Source organism: Mus musculus, chromosome 14 (genome assembly GCF_000001635.26).
Source record: "Mus musculus strain C57BL/6J chromosome 14, GRCm38.p6 C57BL/6J".
Classification (NCBI taxonomy): Eukaryota; Metazoa; Chordata; class Mammalia; order Rodentia; family Muridae; genus Mus; species Mus musculus.
This window is the reverse complement of record NC_000080.6, coordinates 29,171,554-29,191,273: the sequence shown is the minus strand read 5'-3', so window position 1 is coordinate 29,191,273 and position 19,720 is coordinate 29,171,554. Positions and strand designations below refer to the sequence as shown.

The 19,720-nt window shown below is 43.1% G+C and overlaps 1 protein-coding gene across 5 annotated transcripts in view; it reads left to right on the top strand.

Moving 5' to 3' along the window:
- Cacna2d3 (calcium channel, voltage-dependent, alpha2/delta subunit 3) overlaps nt 1-19,720 on the top strand; it is an 817,833-nt gene that overhangs the window by 531,502 nt on the left and 266,611 nt on the right. For all 5 annotated transcript variants that reach the window (XR_001781093.2, NM_009785.1, XM_011244938.3 and 2 more), the window contains one exon: nt 7,633-7,711. Coding sequence is in view for 4 of the 5 variants with exons in the window: in NM_009785.1 (NP_033915.1) it covers nt 7,633-7,711 (79 nt within the window). In the remaining variant the exon portion in view is untranslated. The remainder of the gene's footprint in view (nt 1-7,632; nt 7,712-19,720) is intronic.

Here is a 19,720-nt window from a genome sequence, read left to right as displayed (position 1 = left end):
CACACACACACGTATAAAATAAATGTTTAAACCCCGAGACTAGAATGTTGGAGTTAACACTCTGGCTCTGGCCCCAGAATGAGGCCACTGGAGCTATAGTCTGATAACTGTGTCACCCTCCTTTGAAGATGCCACAGTTTGATTTCTTCTTATTCCACTGTAGCAAACCCACTGTTGGGCCTGAGTATATCCTTCGCTTTGACCCAGTATGTGGCTAAGAAGCTCATCTTGTCTGCCCCCCATGCCAGAAGACCACAAATGATATTTAATTTTGAATTGAGATATATTCATTACCACATATGAGGTATCAGACATTTATGTTTAGGGGGGGTTGAAATTGGAAAGAGATTGTGCAGGCACGTGGAGCATCCCTAACGTGACAGTCCATTCTTCATAATGATATATGATATTCATTTGTTGACATTTTATTACTTTTGTAATCTAATTCAATTCATCCTATTTTATTGCCAGTCAGGGCAATGTTACCTTAGTTGTCTCTCGTGTCCTCTAGATGAGCATGATGGCTTCAAGATTAAAAAGGAGTCTGTCCAATATAACTGTTTCCTGTGGAGTCGTCCTTCTCTCAGCCCAACTCTTCTCCCACAGCATCTTCATGAAGATAAACAGTGGCAGTGATTTATGAAGGCTCAGGCTCTCTGTCTCCCTATCTTCCTATCTCTCTATGTCTCTGTCTCTCTGTCTCTGTCTCTCTCTCTCTGTCTCTGTCTCTTTCTCTCTCATCTCTCTCTCCCTCTCTGTCTCTCTGTCTCTCTCTCTCTCTCTCTCTCTCTCTCTCTCTCTGTGTGTGTGTGTGTGTGTATGCGTGTGTGTGTAAATAATCTGGTTCTATCCTTCCTCATCTGCTTAGGGATTAAAGGTTTCATTCAGAAATGCTTTGAGGCATCAGAAATGACAGAAATGGACACATAGCAATGGGAGTTATCAGAGAAAAGCCTTTTCCATGGTGCCAATTAAGAACACATTCAGTAACATCAAACTGACTTTAAGAGAGTAAGATGGTGGTTTTCGTGAATTTTGAAGCCGATAGTCATTTTTAGCAACCCAAAGAGATGAGCATAAATGAAGAGATGTGGTAGAGATTCCATCTGCCTGACTGGGGACTGTAGCTCCCTAGTTTCAGTTTAGGACCTATCAAAGTGGGCATGTACAAGTCCTGGTGTGTTCTGATAGCAAGTGTCTTTTAACCTAGTCTAAGATGAAAGATTGCCTTTTCCTATGGCAATATTGACTGAGTATGTGCGAAAGCACTGTCCCCTACTATGCATCTTGGAGCAAAAGAGTATTAATGTGGTCTCAGAGCCGCTTGGCCTGTGAGCATGGAGACCAGGGAGTTTGAAGAGCTATTCTCAGACCCACCCTTTTCTGGGAAAGAAGAGCGTGTAGTCAGCTGGCTGGGTTCATCCTTTGTCAAGTCTGCTGTTCCTGCCTTTGAGACTGACACAACTTCTTTAAAATGTCATCCTGACCCAGCACCAGTGGATTGTAGAGCTCTTGGAGTTTAGATAGACACAACTTGGCAGTTGGTAGACACAGCTTTCTGGAAAGGATTCACATTTTCTTAATTCCCAGACTCACATCCCATCACTCAGGCCACTGAGTTCTTGGTAGATTCCTTTTATGACAAACCTACTTCAGGAAAAAGACAGGTACACTTGACCTGGGTTTCAGGTGGTCAGCTGCCAGCCAAGCATTCCATCTGTGCTTCTCATGGTTTTCATACTCAGTGTTGTGAAACATCTGGCCAAAACCATTGTCCCTTTTCACCTGGAACCTCTAGGAAACCTGCCATTAGTGTCTTTGTTGAAATCTGTACCTCCTTGGACTGTGGTTCCCACATGTGATAGCACATTGCAATGTAGTTAGAAAGCTTCAAAGTTGGTGCCTGCTTCAAGGTTCTGAGTTGTTCTTGGGTAGGACGAAGATGAAGAGAGTTGTAAGAACATTAATAAACACTAATGAGCAGCCACACTGAGCACAAGTGTCCATGGCCTATACCCTACACTATAGTCAGAAGGGGCCTTTAATACTGTGTTAGCCTGTACTAGGCATCTACCCAGTGCCCTGTTGAAAAAACAATGCCATTCTTTAACAGTGACCTATGTGGTTCATCCTGCCTGGTGCCACTGCCTCTGCAAGTTCATGCAGCTACTCCTGATGGCCCTCTTCCTGCCACACAGGCAAGTTTAATATCACTGCAAACATCTTTGTCTCCGTGACTTTGAACTATGCTCCCCGTCACCTGGAGCATCCTATTCTCTAGCCCTGTGCCTTGCTCCCCCTCCCTGTCACCTCTGTGCATCCTTGCTTAGATTATACCTTGTTGGGGCAGCTTTCCCTCCCTTCCTTTCTAACCTAGCATCTCCCCTTATTCCCATCATCTTCCCCCGCTCTGCTTTCCCCATAAGCCTTTAATCCAACAAATATCCGAGCATTATGTATGAATTTTGTTTTACTCCCAAGACAACGTAGTCTTCATGATGTTAGTTTGTTCTGGGTTTATGGTGTGGTTCCTGGCGTGTAAACAGATGCTCAGAAGGCATGGGCGACTGATAAGCTGATCCTTCTGTTTGTTGATGTGGGTGGCAGCAGGTTCCTCTCTGGTTGTGCCATGGATCTGTTGGAATCCTGCTACAGCCACTCCCCTCCCTCTCTTTCAATGGCTGCAAAAATAAGAATTTAGGATTCACTGATGTACTACAGGGAATGGGACCATCAGTGTTTCCCTCTTCTCTCATCCCTTCCTTTCCCTTTTCTTTTTTTCACAAGGCCATCTTTGAACTTGCCATCCTCCTGTTTCAGTAGGATTATAAGCCTGCATCACTGTGCTCAGCTCCTCAGAGCATCTGATGAGATCAATCTGCATATATAAAATAGAAGTGTAACTTCTATGGAGAAAGACTTGCTTGAAATTGTTTTTTGTTTGTTTCCTTTGGATGTAATGAAGTGACTTTGAGAGACCACATTCAAAGACTTAATTAAGCTTAAATTGGGGTCATAGAAAATACTTTAATGAGAGATCAGAATTAACTAGTGGTGTGACTTGGGCACTCTTCTGCTCTGCCTTTGGGCCCTGACAATGAGAGGAGCCTTCTGTGCCTGTGTCTAGGGAACATAGAGGCCTGGCTCGTGGGAGTGTCAAAATGGATCCTGATGGCTAGCCTGCTCTGTGGTAGGGCTCTCTTTCCTGAGTGCGTATGCTGTCCACTTGGCTCTCAGGATTGCCCCAGACCTGGCTCTGCTAAAGTGCCTTACTACCTTAGAAAGATAGCTGAGCTCACAGCAAACCAGTAAGCATTGATTTGATGGCACTTCTAAAGAAAAGTGGAAATATAAGCTAGATGTGTCCAGATCAGAATATAACCCACAGAATCAACTAAGCAGAGCTCATAGAGACTAAAGCAATCATCCAAACCCTCTGCATGGGTGTGAGCTACGTCCTCTGCATATATGTTATAGGTGTGGAGCGTGGTGATTTTGTGGGCCCTTAATAGTAGAAGTGGGTGATGTCTCTGACTCTTTGGCCTGCTTTAGGGACTCTTCCTTTCCTATTGGGTTGCCTGGTCTAGCCTTAATATGAGGGTCTGATTGCAAGTCATACTGCACGTTGATATATGCCATGTTCCATGCTCAGTTGATATCCTGGGTGGCCTGCTCTGTTTTAAAGGGAAATGGAGGAAACGTGAGGAGTGGGATGGGATGGGGTGAGGGATGCTGCTGAGAAGAGTGGAGGGAGGGGACACTGTGGTCACAATTAATATATGAGAGAAGAATAAAAAAATTACAAAGGTTTTTTTTTTGTTGTTTGGTTTTTTTTGTTTTTTTTTTTTAAAGAGTAGCAAATTAGAAAGCAAACACTTGGGCACTCTAGGCCTTGTTGTGACCAGTCTAGGGAATCTGCGGGAATCTGCGGAGAGGAAATGAAGAGCCCGTGTCTGTGCTACAGCTAGAGGTTTACTACTCTGTTAAAGGAATGGTGGAGGAAGGCAGCCTTCCCTTCTCTGTACTGACATTTTCTGTTTGAATTTCACTCCAATTTTATTCTTCCTATGCTCACCCAGAATTGCTCAGGCCCTTAGGTTACTTTCTTCTCATTTAAAATGAGCTTTAAATCAATCAATCAATCAATCAATCAATCACTCAATCAATCTCTCTCTCTCTCCTCTCTCTCTCTGTCTCTGTCTCTCTCTCTCTCCCATCTCTCCCTTTCTCTCCCTTCCCCTTCTCCCTCCCCTTCCCTCCCCCCTCTCTTCTCCTCTTCTTTTCTCTTTTCTCCTTTCTCTCTGCACATGCTTACCCCTTTCTTCTTGTCTCTTTTTCTCCTTTCTCTCTACACATGCTTACCCCTTTCTTCCTTCTCCCCGCCCAGCTCTCTTTCCTCACAGTGACTTCCCAGACCTCAGTCCTTGGGGCCAGTGAACTTGCCTGTCCAAGTGCAGCTTCCCAGTAAATCTGCCTTTGATATGAAAGTAAAGTAAAATGAACTTTATTTGCTAAAGCAATAGCTACTTATTTTTTAACTTATTCAATCATTCTAATAATATACAAGTTTATGAAGTAAAAATTGTGGGTCTCCCTTAGAAAAACAAAACCTCACTGTGTGATTATTAGCCAATCAGTCCTCAGGAAACCCTTAGGATTTGATTTTGGACCCTGATGTAATGAGGGTGAAGATGCTTGTACTCTTTGCACTGTTTATTTGCAGAACTGTATTCTTCAGTGTTCTTCCATTTCCTGTCAACTCTATTGACTGTTAGCCTTCGTGGGCATGTTGCCTGTAATCCTGACTATAAGATAAAGGCCTAGAGGTACAATGACTGGGCCAAAAGAATTACCAATACAAAATGCTCTTGATATTGTTAAATTGCTCTCCCAAATATTTTACACTTTGAAGTACAATGCTTTCCCTTTTGTGCTCAGTTGAAAGGCATTACTGTGAACAAATGCAGGGCATAAGCCCAATATCATCTGATTATGTTTATTTTCTAGGCAGAGATGTAGCGAGTCAGGTCCATGCTGCTTCCAGATAAGAGGTCGGCCCACTGGGAGCCCAGCGTGGTTCATAAAGCGAAATACTGAGCATGACCCTGCTTTCCTTTCATAAGCGGCACAATAAAATGGAAATCAACACAACAAATAGAATGCCTGCAAATCCCTCAGCAGAGTACCTGACCCGCGGATGGTGCTGATTGCAGAGACCTTACTGGTGGGGATGGTGAGGATCACTGTGTTGGCTCTCACTTCTGCGGGGCTTGTTAGCACAATTCTTGAGCAATCATGACGGATCTGAAGCTTGGCGTGATCCTGCTGGCTTTCCGAGTAGGTTGCCACATTTTAAATCAGGAATTGTACAAGTTTGCCAGCAACCCAAACACTTTTCTTGGGTTTGAACCTCTGAGGGAAAACAGTCTCTGCTCAACCTTTTCGTCTGGATGGCCAGAAGGTTGGCACCCATTGATACCTTTGCAGCTTTGCCCCAGGGTCTTGACTGCAAAGATGAAATGCATGGCTTCACAGCCTAAGAGCCGTCTCTTATTCTTTATTGCTACCCTAAAAAATGATAAAGATGGAGGTTTTTTTTTTTAACCAATATAGTGTTTACCCTTTAAAAACCTTAAATTTGAAACCAAAGCCAAGAATTTATGAAGACCATGAGCCCTATATCAGGGAACTGGACTCAGACCCTGAACTCTTGTGGTCATACAGCTGCTTGGAATCATTTGTACTGATAGACTCAGCAGCTCAAGAGCTCTCAGATGTACTCTTATGTGTGCAGACCTTGATGAAACTAAGAAAATCATTGTACTTAATTAGGCCTCATTTTCCCCCCAAATCAGAGAGATTAGGCTAAGTATAGAGAGTGACCAGGAAGGACAGCTGCTGGCAGGGGGCACCACTAACTATTTTTGTATGTTAAGGATAGGTCTTTGCTTTTCATTTTTTTCCCAAGGAGATTAAAATCTTCTAAGTTGTTTGTTTGTTTGTTTAAATCACATTTGTCCTCCTTGATTTTGCTAGCAGGATGATGTGGAAAGAGCTTCAAAGAGAGGGCGGGTACCATGGTAGTCTGTAAGCTTAGAAGAGCTGTCACCCACAGGATCTAGGGCCACAGTCCAGCTCATGGACGTCAAAAATCCTTGGCTTTGATTTAAAATTTAAGTTTTTTAAAGGAAAAACATCAGACTGGCTAAAACTTTTGTGTTTATCATTTCTGGCTAGTTCGTCGACCCAGGAATGCCTTGCACAGGAGCTGCGAAGAAATGGAAAGACTCTTTGTCCGGCAGACAGGGATAGACTGGGGCTTTGTTGTCATAGTAGTACATTTAAAATCTTCTTTCAGTTAGAAGTAGCCCATGACCCAAATCCAGCCTTCATGTTCTACTGCCCAGCCTAGGAGAGATTCAGAGATTCGGAGGGAGTTACAACAAAACTTCCATTTTATAGCTGTGAGCTTTTATGTTTTCTTTTATCCCGGTACTAGATAATAACATTCCAAGTTCTATGTGCCACAGTGGCCCAGACCTTTATTTCTCCCCACAAAAGGGAACCTCTTCCATTAGGATCCCCTTCTAGACTGGACTATAAAAGAGAGTAGTTAACCACAATTGTAGGAAAGAGGAGCAACAGTCATGTGTAACCCAGCATGCTGACTGAGCTGACGGGACTGAGACTGGTAAAGCCTTTGAGACCATGTGTTAAGATCCCTCCATCCAATGCTCTTCAAAGGAACGTACCAGGGAAGACTGTCTTGGACAGGAGAGTGTTCCCCACCCCCATCATTCCAAATGTGTTCTGTCAAAGGGGCTTAAGCCTTTTTTCTTCTTCTTCAACTTTCTTCTCTCTAATCATCTAGTACTATTTGAAAGGTAGTAGTGCTTTGTTTCAAAGATCTATGTGTGTGTGTGTGTGTGTGTGTGTTTGTGGAGAGAGAGAGAGAGAGAGAGAGAGAGAGAGAGAGAGAGAGAGAGAGAGAGAGAGAGAGAAACAATGTAAAATGAGATAGCCTTTTAAAATGTAAGTTATCTGCTCTTTGGGAGCCAAAAATCTTAGGATGACTAGACCAGGACTTCATAGGTCTCCAGGCCACAGGCTATGGCTCTTGTTTCAGTTAAGGACCTAAAACCAAGCCAGCCCCTACAGATAGTTAAGGAGCTCCAACATCCTGTGCCTTGTGCTAGAGAGAAATGTTGAGGATCTCACAGAAGTGTTTTTATTCTCCAGAACAGCACAGTCTGGGTTTTCTGTGGGAACGAGGAAAACAGTTGTGGATTTGGTCTAGACCTGGAAGATCCCTTTCCACTTGTGGAACAAAGCCAGGCCCACATTGCTGCCGGCCTTGCATTTCTGGCCCTTCTTCTCTGCCCTGCATTGCACGCCGAGAAACAACTACCATTTAGGCCATATGGCTACAAAGATCAAAGCCCCCCACCCCCACCCCCCCTGCGCTGAATACATTTCTAGCTGACTGTACTTTCAAATGTCTTAAATATGTTCCTGCAGATGGGAAGCATGGAGCATGAAAGAGGTAAAGCACATGTGTGAGAGGCATGCATGTCGAGTGCGCACGATGGCGCAAGCTGAGTACTGCTCACCGGGTGTCCATCTTCCTTTTAGGTTCGAATCTTTACTTACCTCATTGGACGGGAGGCTGCTTTTGCCGACAATCTCAAGTGGATGGCTTGTGCTAACAAAGGTGAGTTTCCTGACTCTGAATTTCTAGTCTTGGGTATGCGGAATTAGAAGCATATATGGGACAAAGAAGGAGTTCTTAAGGAAGATGTCTATCTTTTTATTGAGAAATAATAATTTCATATATTCTTGGGGTTCATTGGGAGGTGTATATATATATGTGTGCATATGTATGTGTGTGTGTGTATACATATATACATACATATATATAAAGCGGTTGGGGTGATAAGTACATCTGACACCTTAAATACATATCATATACTTGTGGTGGGCCAATTCAAAATCCTCTCTCCTGTTTCTTTTGAAATACACAAACATTAAGCCTAGTCATCCCACTATACTATAAGAATACTAGACTACCTGTTTAATAATATGCAAATAAATAACACATTTGTCTTATTTAGCTGTAGTTTTATACCCTTTTTGCTTCTGCATATGACTTTAAACAGACAAGGAGGCCACAATTCTCAGATAAAATCTGTTCCTAACTTATCACTGAGGGATATGTAACAGCTCTTCTATGATTTTGAGGTCACAGTCAAGTGGCTAAGCCTCTTTTCTGACTCTTAGTAGCTGAGTAATCTTGGAATTGCTTCTGTGTGAGACTTTCACTATGCTCCAAACATCCAGTTCTCCAGTACCATTCCCAGTCTTCCACTGTGCCCTGAAAACAGGTTCTTGTAGAATGAAGGAATTCAACCTGCGTTCAATCTGAGGTAAAGCATTCAGGAGCGGGTATGGGCATCCCACACTCTCTTCCATGAACTCTGAAGCTTCGTGATTGAGATAGAGAACTGAGCTGGGATTCAGCATCCTTACCATGCTTGGCTCTCTGAATGAGCAGACAGATGCCTTTGATGCACACTAGATGTGTGCCAAGACTGTGTGGTAAGCCATCGAGATGGGTGGGTTGGTATTTGCCATGGCATAGTTTTGGCCACAGGACTAGTGAAAGTAATTAACCTTAACTTGCATTAGTCATTTAATATTCAGCATGGAGGTCATAATAGCTCTTCCTTTGAATTTTTAATGGACAGATACAAACTCTATTATGTGGTATGGAGCATGATGTTCTGAGATGTGCACACATTGTGAAATGACCAAATCAAGGCAATTGATATGAATTCAATAACCTACCTACCATGTACTTGTGATGAAAGCATTTCAAATAGATTCTGGGTAATTTTCAAAAATACAGACATTGTTAGCAACTGCAGTCTCTACACTGTTCAATAGAGGTCTTGCGTTTAATTTTCCTGTAGAACTGTAATTTTGTATCCTATTCTTCTGTTGGTTCTCATTAAATGGAAGGATTGGTGAAATGGTGCATGCTAGGTTTAGTTGTTCAATACTAGTTCCTAAGGTGCTCAATCATTTATGGATTTTTTGTATTCATAAAGTAAATTTGTTATCAATCCCCACAGTGTATCAAACACAAGGCCTGAGTCAAGGAATGGGAATGGAAGTAACAGGGATTTCTATTTTAGTAAGAACTTCTTCCATTATGGCCCAGAAGGATTTGGACCTTAAATGGAGCATTTTCTTGCTATTGGGATGGGTGTGAGTTTCATCCCCTGCATAAAGTGGGTGGTGTCATACCTGCCCAATATGCAGGTTGTAGGCAGGAAGTGGGTCATGCAAGTCAGACTAGTAGCCCTGTTTCTAGCACATAAGTGCTCACATTATTCCCTTGGGTCAGTGATCTGTTGATCTGCCTTACTTCCCCTCTGAGACCACGGGCTCTGTGAGAGCAGCCTCAGACTCTGACTTCATCTTGATCACCTGACAGAGCCCAGCCTTGAACTTCCTCAGAGCAGGTGCTCCTATGATAGCTTACCACACAAGTAAAATTAATTATCCATACTAATAAAGATGGATGTCCTGTTGTACAGTAGTTGGTATTGACAGACTCAGGTGGTCTATCCTTTCGCTGGTCTCATAAGCTATAATGCATCAACATGGTAGTGCTTGGGTTTTAGTGGAAGAAAGATGTGATGAAAGTTTTACAGGTCTCAGCTGCAGCTTTGACGACTTCAGAAAAAAAAAAAGTACTTTATTTCCAGCAACCAAAGTTGTTTCTCTGCAATTTACACAAAAAGGGAATGTTCTGGAAAAAGAAAGGAGTGACTCAGAACCATTAAGTGGGAAGGAAGGCTGAGTTTCATGAAAGAGCAGGGGAAATGTATTTTTGCTTTTCTTTTCCTTTGTGGGTTCTCTTCACATGTTTTCATCATGTTTAAAACGGAGATAGAAGATCCCTGCTTTGTGTCTGTGTGTGGTTTGAAATTGTCCACTCATACTGCTCCCTCCTACTGTACAACACGTACTACGCAGGAAACATGGAAGATCTGAGAACTTCTTCCCTGGATAATGACTAGCAAATCTAAAGGCTAGCTTCCAACCCCTCTTCCAGAAAAAGATTCTGTCACCCAGCCTGGGTCACTTTGTCATGCATGTTCAGAGGGAAGCTCACAGAGGGAAAATGCAGATCCCAAGGAGTAAAGGCGATTGATTGCTGGAGCCAGGTAAATAAGCCTGCTCTCATGATGCCTTTCATTTGGCGTTGTCTTTAATTCTCTGGTTCTATTTGGAATAGTCTTTAAAGCAAATATCAGTTTCCTTGCCTCCAAAAAAGGAAAAAAAATGCTTTGTGGCAGAGCTTGAATGCTTCCTTGAATCCCTGAAGTAACAAGTAGTACTATTGTTTTTGCTTATTGCTCAGCTTGCCTCACAAAAAGTGTGCATCATGACGCACATCCCAGGCCATGGTTCAGCGTTATCTCAGGAGCAGGTGTAGCAGGACTAGAGGAGGCCTGGGATAGGGGAATTAGGTAAACACCAGACTCCCTTTGACAGCAGAGGCCCTTCTGTATATCTTAGACCTTTGTTGACATTTGAAAAAGACTAAGTTATGCTTCCCAGTTTGTTTTTTTCTTTATTCTGTGGTCATGGGGAAAATTCCTTTCCTTTTTTCCCCTTTATTTCAATCCTTACCACACTAGATTGCAATTTTCCCGTTAGCTAGTAGATACTTGGGCATCATCATTGCCTTTGCCTCTCTGCTGTCCAGCTGACAAAAAGTCCTCAAATTGGAACCTTGTCTTAATCAACTAATATCATATCAAAATTTAGTTTTAGTTATCCTTTTTAAGAATCTTTGAATTTTTTTCATTTCTGATTTTTTTATTGGATATTTTCTTTATTTACATTTCAAATGTTATCCCATTTCCCGGTTTTCCCCCAGAAACCCTTTATCCCATCCCTCCCCCCCCCTGCTTCTGTGAGGGTGTTCCAGCACCCACCCACCCATTCCTGCTTCCCTGTCTTGGCATTCCCCTACACTGGGGCATTGAGCCTTCACAGGACCAAGGTCCTCTCCTCCTACTGATGCCTGACAAGGCCATCGTCTGCTACATATGCGGCTGGAGCCATGGGTCCCTCCATGTGTACTCTTTGGTTGGTGGTTTAGTTCCTGGGAGCTCTGGGGGATCTGGTTGGTTGATGTTGTTCTTCCTATGGAGTTGCAAACCCCTTCAGTTCCTTCAGTCCTTTCTCTAACTCCTCCACTGGGGATCCCGTGTTCAGTCCAATGGTTGGCTGCGAGCACCCACCTCTGTATTTGTCAGGCTCTGGCAGAGCCTCTCAAAAGACAAAGTCAGGACTTAGCTCAAGAATTTAGTCTGTAAGGTTTATAGGTTCAGAAAATCTGTGGATGTAAGGATAGCTGCTGGCCAGATTGTCAGTGAGATTCATTATGCACCCTTTGTTCCTGCCGGTTTTGCCTTCCTGATTTAGTTCTCCCTCTGATGGCTTTGGGGAACAGAATGTCACTGTCTGCCGTCTCTTCAAAGTCGCACTCACTATGACAGTGTCAGGTTCCGCTCCTCTGCACCCATGTAAACACTGGCTTCATGTTGGCGTCAGTCATGATCAAGGATTCATCTATGGTCATTAATTAAGTCTTTGTTTATGATCTTGGATTGGTACATGATGGAGGCAGCATAACATTTTCAGCTCAAGTGACACGACGTCCGAAGCCCTATCTACCCCCATGACATGGTTTTGCCCTGACGCAACTAAGTTCTTCCGTGAAATAAACTGTCAGCATCCAGGACTTGAGCAGACCGAGGAAAGGCCAAAGTGAAGCCTGCTGACAGGTTGAGCTGCCTGACCACAGAGTGACCCTGAGGGAGGGGAGGACGGGGAGGGCCATTATGCCATCCCTGGATCCCTGGCGCTCAACGACCCACCGTCCAGGCAGAAAGTCTTTCTTAGAAATCTGGTAGCCATGGAAACAGTTCATAGTCAGCCAGCCTCAGACACACGCCTGGGGAACATTCATGGGCCTTAGTTCTCTGCCTCCTTCAACAAGCTGGCAGAATCCAAAGAGACTTGGAACAGACTGGTTTGTTTCATTTTATACCTAAGTAGGGCCTGCCCTAAGGAATGCAACTCTAATGAAACAACGCAGCATGCCATTTTAAAGACATTAAAGCCATCCCTGCCATGAGAGACAGGCCAGGCAGTTTAAATGCCGTATTCACACCATTGCATAAACAAGTGAACTGGGACAGCAGCAAAGACAGTCGGCAAGTCCAGATATCCCACGAAGAGGCGATGACCTTTTCTAATGTGCAGCGTGCCAGCATTTGAAACGAGCGCTAGATGATTCCCCTTCGAAATCAGAGTTAATGGAGTGTTTCCCAGCTGTGCAAACACGGGCTTTGCTCAGTGTTGGAGTTCTCAACCTATCAGTCATCATGTGCTCCAAAGGAAATGCCTTGTGTGTCTCTCCCAGTTGTGTGTTTAGCTTATCCCTTTCTGAGGGGTTAAAGGTTCTTCTCTCCTTGTTTGAAATGGAACTGGTAGCCTAAGCCATCCAGGGAAGTCCAGTCACTGACCTTTACCAAGAATTAATTCGTAATCTCACTGCCCTTTCCAATTGTTACGCGATCCCAAAGATGCTTCACCCTTCTGAGATGAGATGAGATGAGATGAGATGAGATGAGATGAGATGAGATGAGACGAGACGAATGGTTCTGGGCTTGGGCAGAAGAAAAGGCAGAGTTAAACTTTGTTGGTTAAACCAAGGATTTGAAGATTTGCATGTGATTCAGACAAAGATCACCATGTGGCTATTGCTCATAGCAATCGGAGATTACTGATTGTATTGTGTACCAGGTAGGGCACACAGTAATTACATGACACATCTCTTTAAACCCTCAGAGAATTCCTAGGAGGTATGTGTTATAATTATCTCTATTTATAAAAGAGAGAACCCTAAATCTAGGCTCTCTGGCTTTCAGTTTGTCATCCTTAAAAGTCTGCATAATCTTTGGAAATATGTGAAGTAGCTAAATGCATGTGCATCACTTCAAGGGGAGACATAGTGAAGTCTGTTCACCTGAAATAGAGAGATGTTAGAAGAAACAGTTCCACCCATGTCCATTTAATGACTCAAAAAGCTCGATGGGGTTATTTAAAAAGGCATTTCCTATTGGAGAACTGCGTCCTTGAAAACTAATCTTTTCTCCTGGCCCAATACACATACACACAAACACACACACCATACAAACAAAAACATACCATACCACACACATATACACAAATATCATACATACAAAACGCATATATACCATACACATAAACACACAGAAATACATACCATATACACAAACACACACAGAGAAACACAGAAACACACACATATCCTACACATACAAATATACACGTATACAAACACATACACACCATGTGTAGCATGAAAACATATACCACTGGAGTCCCAACCCACAGCACAGCTAACTGAAAACCAAGGCCTTATGTAAGTCAGCACAGCAAATCTGCTTCTTGGTGTCAGAGATCATGTCACACCTGGGAAAATGGCTCCATCACAAAAACATTTCCCAACATTGTACTTGAAGTCCTAGCCAGAGCAATTAGACAACAAAAGGAGATCAAGGGGATACAAATTGGAAAGGAAGAAGTCAAAATATCACTTTTTGCAGATGATATGATAGTATATATAAGTGACCCTAAAAATTCCACCAGAGAACTCCTAAGCCTGATAAACAGCTTCAATGAAGTAGCCGGATATAAAATTAACTCAAACAAGTCAATGGCCTTTCTGTACACAAAGGATAAACAGGCTGAGAAAGAAATTAGGGAAACAACACCCTTCTCAATAGTCACAAATAATATAAAATACCTTGGCGTGACTCTAACTAAGGAAGTGAAAGATCTGTATGATAAGAACTTCAAGTCTCTGAAGAAAGAAATTAAAGGAGATCTCAGAAGATGGAAAGATCTCCCATGCTCATGGATTGGCAGGATCAACATTGTAAAAATGGCTATCTTGCCAAAAGCAATCTACAGATTCAATGCAATCCCCATCAAAATTCCAACTCAGTTCTTCAACGAATTAGAAAGGGCAATCGGCAGATTCATCTGGAATAACAAAATACCTAGGATAGCAAAAACTCTTCTCAAAGATAAAAGAACCTCTGGTGGAATCAACATGCCGGAACTAAAACTGTACTACAGAGCAATTGTGATAAAAACTGCATGGTACTGGTATAGTGACAGACAAGTAGACCAATGGAACAGAATTGAAGACCCAGAGATGAACCCACACACCTATGGTCACTTGATCTTTGACAAGGGAGCTAAAACCATCCAGTGGAAAAAAGACAGCATTTTCAACAAATGGTGCTGGCACAACTGGCGGTTATCATGTAGAAGAATGCGAATTGATCCATTTCTATCTCCTTGTACTAAGGTCAAATCTAAGTGGATTAAGGAACTCCACATAAAACCAGAGACACTGAAACTTATAGAGGAGAAAGTAGGGAAAAGCCTCGAAGATATGGGTACAGGGGAAAAATTTCTGAATAGAACAGCAATGGCTTGTGCTGTAAGATCAAGAATCGATAAATGGGATCTCATAAAATTGCAAAGCTTCTGCAAAGCAAAAGACACCGTCAATAAGACAAAAAGGCCACCAACAGATTGGGAAAGGACCTTTACCATAGGGGACTAATATCCAATATATATAAAGAACTCAAGAAGGTGGACTCCAGAAAATCAAATAACCCCATTAAAAATGGGGCTCAGAGCTGAACAAAGAATTCTCACCTGAGGAGTACCGAATGGCTGAGAAGCACCTGAAAAAATGTTCAACATCCTTAATCATCAGGGAAATGCAAATCAAAACAACCCTGAGATTCCACTTCACTCCAGTCAGAATAGCTAAGATCAAAAACTCAGGTGACAGCAGATGCTGGCAAGGATGTGGAGAAAGAGGAACACTCCTCCATTGTTGGTGGGATTGCAAGCTTGTACAACCACTCTGAAAATCAGTCTGGCGGTTCCTCAGAAAATTGGACATAGTACTACCAAGGATCCCACAATACCTCTCCTGGGCATATATCCAGAAGATGTCCCAACCGGTAAGAAGGACACATGCTCCACTATGTTCATAGCAGCCTTATTTATAATAGCCAGAAGCTGGAACGAACCCAGATGCCCCTCAACAGAGGAATGGATACAGAAAATGTGGTACATTTACACAATGGAATACTACTCAGCTATTAAAAAAATGAATTTATGAAATTCCTAGGCAAATGGATGGACCTGGAGGGCATCATCCTGAGTGAGGTAACCCAATCACAAAGGAACTCGCACAATATGTACTCACTGATAAGTGGATATTAGCCCAGTAACTTAGGATACCCAAGATATAAGATACAACTTGCTAAACGCATGAAATTCAAGAAGAAGGAAGACCAAAGTGTGGACACTTTACCCCTTCCTAGAAATGGGAACAAAACACCCATGGAAGGAGTTACAGAGACAAAATTTGGAGCTGTGACAAAAAGATGGACCATCTAGTGATTGCCATATGCAGGGATCCATCCCATAATCAGCCTCCAAACGCTGACACCATTGCACACACTAGCAAAATTTTGCTGAAAGGACCCAGATATAGCTCTCTCTTGTGAGACTATGCCGGGGCCTAGCAAATACAGAAGTGGATGATCACAGTCAGCTATTGGATGGGTCACACGGCCCCCAATGCAGGAGCTAGAGATATTACCCAAGAAGCTAAAGGGAACTGCAACCCTACAGGTGGAACAACAATATGAACTAACCAGTACCCTGGAGCTCTTGTCTCTAGCTGCATATGCATCAAAAGATGGCCTAGTCCGCCATCACTGCAAAGAGAGGCCCATTGGACTTGCCAACTTTAGATGCCCCAGTACAGGGGAATGCCAGGGCCAAAAAGGGGGAATGGGTGGGTAGGGGATTGGGGGGGTGGGTATGGGGTACCTTTGGGATAGCATTGAAAATGTAAATGAGGAAAATACCTAATTAAAAAAAAACATTTCCCAGCAATGGTAGAAACGGAACCTGGCCATGTGAGATAGACAGCAGGGTTTGCTCACAAAGGCATACTCTGGTGGCTCTGGCATCTGGTGTCACTGTGAAGAGCAATATGGAATCCTTGGCCTATGGCAAGGCACCTCCAAGCAAGGCGTTTTGAAAACATGTTGAAGTCAGAGTGGAAAGCACAGGAGTGCAAAGTATTGGGCTGCATATGGTTTATCCCACTGAGCGGTTGTAACCCAGAGTTCACAGAAGGAATGCTGCAAGGGAGCAAGGCAAATAAATTAATGTTATATAGAAAAATGAGCAGACCATTTGTAATAGGCGGCTAATTTCAGCATTAATTACTCAGTAATTACTGAATGATTGCTGATTCTGTTTTCTTACATGATATATGAAGTTCAAAAAGGCACATTAAAGACGAGAATAAACATTCATGAGCTAGAATTCACGAGGAAAAAAAGCGAGGGCAGTAAGGAAGGTGGCCAGCTCAGAGATTACAGAAGGGAACTGAGGGAAGCGTCTATGGTTTCAGCCAAAGATCTCGACCCTTAGCAACTTCCTACTATCCATCATTTGTTAACTACAGCATACATTTCTTAGCTAAACCTTTCAGAAAAACATTTAAAAGTAAGAAAAGACTCTTTCAGAAAAGTTTCGAGTTCCAATGGACTAAGACCAAATTTGTGTTTTATATATATATATATATATATATATATATATATATATGTATGTATGTATATATACTTTAGCTTTTTTTAACCTTTTACAGACATTCCTCTGCTTATTATATTGAAATATAAGTTGGAACCACGCCCTGGGTTTGTATGATGGTACTAATTTTTGCCAGGAAGTTTTAAGGGCAGCCCTGGGTTTGCCCATTCTTATCCTCAAACTTTCTCAGCTACAGTACCCAATTGGCCCCTAGAGTCACCCTGGAGGAGGACTTATGAGGAGCCTGTGGTTTGTTTGTTTTTGTTTTGTTTTGTTGTAAGAAAAAAAATGCCTTCTAGTTTGAGAATAATGTCTTGGAGTCCAATTAGTATGGATTCAAGTTGGTTTTGGGCTAATTCTCCATACTTCTCTTTGTTCCTTTTGTAATGAGCACCTGAGGTGGACTGTCATGAGTGTCAAGGCAGAAGGCAATGTGAGTCCTGGGAAGACCTCTGTCAAGGTTTCTGCACTGTCCCACATTCCTGCGTCCCCCAGTCAGGGAAGCTGTCACCCTACCACACAAGCACCAGCTGTCATTGTATGCCACAGCACTAATATCCCAGTAACACAAACATAGTAAGCAAGCAAGTCATGGTCCAGCCCCAGACCAGACTGAGCATCCTTAAGACCCTGAAACAAGATACCGAGAGAGAAAGCAAGTTCAGATGGGTCAGTTTGTCAGGGAGAGATTCCCCCAACCAAGCCATGGGTAATAAAAAATGGATCCATCTAGTCCATCTTGGAAAAGTAGATAAAATGGGAACTGAGAAGGAAGTGAAAGGTCCTAGGCAGGCCAAGGCAGAAGGATCAGGGCCAGCTCAGTATAGAAGAACAGGAAAAGGGTTATGTCTAACAACAGTGTGCAAAGGAATTCCCAGGTATGTGAGGGCTGATGGAGAAAGGCTCTTGGAGGTCAGAGTAAGACATTCAGATCTTGTTCTAACTTTATGTGAATGCTACTGGTTAGATAGATTAGTGCTTTGGTTAGATAGATGATAATATATTTTATACGTGCAGATTAGGGAAGTCATGGGGAAGCTGCAGGTGGACATTTACTTGCACATCATTGAATCCTGGAGTAGGGTCAAAGTTTTAAAGGAAAGAACATTAGTTTTAAGTGTGTTTTAGAGACTGGCCCAGAACACACTGGTGAGTTAGTTATGGGACCAGGGGTAGAGCAGGGGGTCTCTAGGATGATGATTCTGCTTCAACCTAGCTGGGAAGGATGCTACTGGGGAAAGGCCAATGGGGGTTGGAGAGGAAAGCCAAGCAGTAGCTTTTCATAGTTCATCCTGGATTCCCATGTTCATCCACAAGAGCTATCAGTTAACTGGCTTACCCAGGTTTGAAGCTCTGGGTAAGTGAGCTTTGTAACATTTGGACTGAGTGAGAGCCATTCCTCAGCTCATTCCTTTGCAAATGTATGGTGGACACCCCTCCTACCCCTCCTCTCTCACACTCAAAGTTGACGAGCTGTGTCCTTCATTCTTTCTCAAAGATCCATATCTTTTTTTTTTTCTTGGCTGTTTTGGAAAACCTAAGTTTCAGTATTTGCTTTGAGGATTAGATGTGAAAATAGAGGCTATCAAGAACTCTTCTAAGAGAGGCTATCTTCACATGAATGGATCCACAATGAAAACACTCATCAAAGTATCCCCATCAAGACTTAGACCCACCCAACCGACCAAAATGGTGATACCCCTCCTTAGCTTATTATGCGCCTTAGAATCCAAGGATTAGCTACTAGCAGAGATATTGAATATTGTCCTTCTTCTAAAGTGAACTATAGCCTCCAGGCTTGGAGTGATGACTCCTGTTGGGTAAGGCATTCTCCTTGTCCTTTAACAGCCCCCTTATAAAACATTTCTTGTCTGCCATGCCTCTCAGCTGGACCACCTAGAAGCCATATACCGATGGATCTCCCCAAGTGGGGCCCAGACCTCCAAGAGAACTCAGAGGTCCTGTTCTGGGATCTCAAACTATAACAGGCATGCCTGTTCCTCCTTTGGGGCCCTGTTTCACTGCAATAGTCATGGCCAGCAGGGTGGGGCAGGTAGGAGTGATAATGCATGCTAATTAGCACTGTGCAGAGCTGTCATCAGCAACCCCGAAGCCACATGGTCCCAACCTGTTTGGGACTGGCACACCAAATTCAAACCAGCTGGCTTTTGTGTGGAAATGTTCTTGGTGGGTCCAGCCCTTCCTAAACAGTAGAAGGGCTGGGTTTCCCTACTGAGTGCTTGGTTTAGACCTAAGGAAAGTCAGTAATTTCTGTGCACATACTGCAACAGATCTGGCTTTAGAGTCTCTTTAAGCCATTTCTGATTCATTTGGTAAATAGGAATGGATCCTTACTTAGTGACAAGAAGCAGCAGCGTCACCTTCTATGTCCTCCCGCTTAAAGTCCTTCCATAACCACCTGCTGTGGGACAAGGTCTCAACTCTTGCCTATGTTCTGCTGGGCCCATCTCCTTGAGGCATTTCTGCTCTCTGTTGAACTCTTTAATTGGGGCCATTCTGAGCCGTCTTCACTTCTCAGAAGTGGCCTGATTCTCGTAATCTAGACGCTTCCCTTGTACCCTTGACTTTGTCAGACACACTCTGCAATTACCTGTCCCCCACTAATTCCCTTCTTATCCTTCAGTGTTCAGCTCCAGAAACCCTGGCTCAGGGTAGCCAGATGTGATCAGCTACCCCTTTATGTCTTAGCTTAGTAGTGACTGTGCTGTTTTGTGCTTTTTTTCCTCCTCTCTTTATAGTCTGGAATAGTGTCTTGCCCATCCTGTTCATTCCACTAAGAAAGCTTTCCACACAAATTTGAGCAAATGGATTCCTCCAGGGAAGCCAAGCCTGTGCCCAGTGCTTGCTTCCCTTATAAACCTCCTACAATACAACAAAGCCCAGCAGACTACAA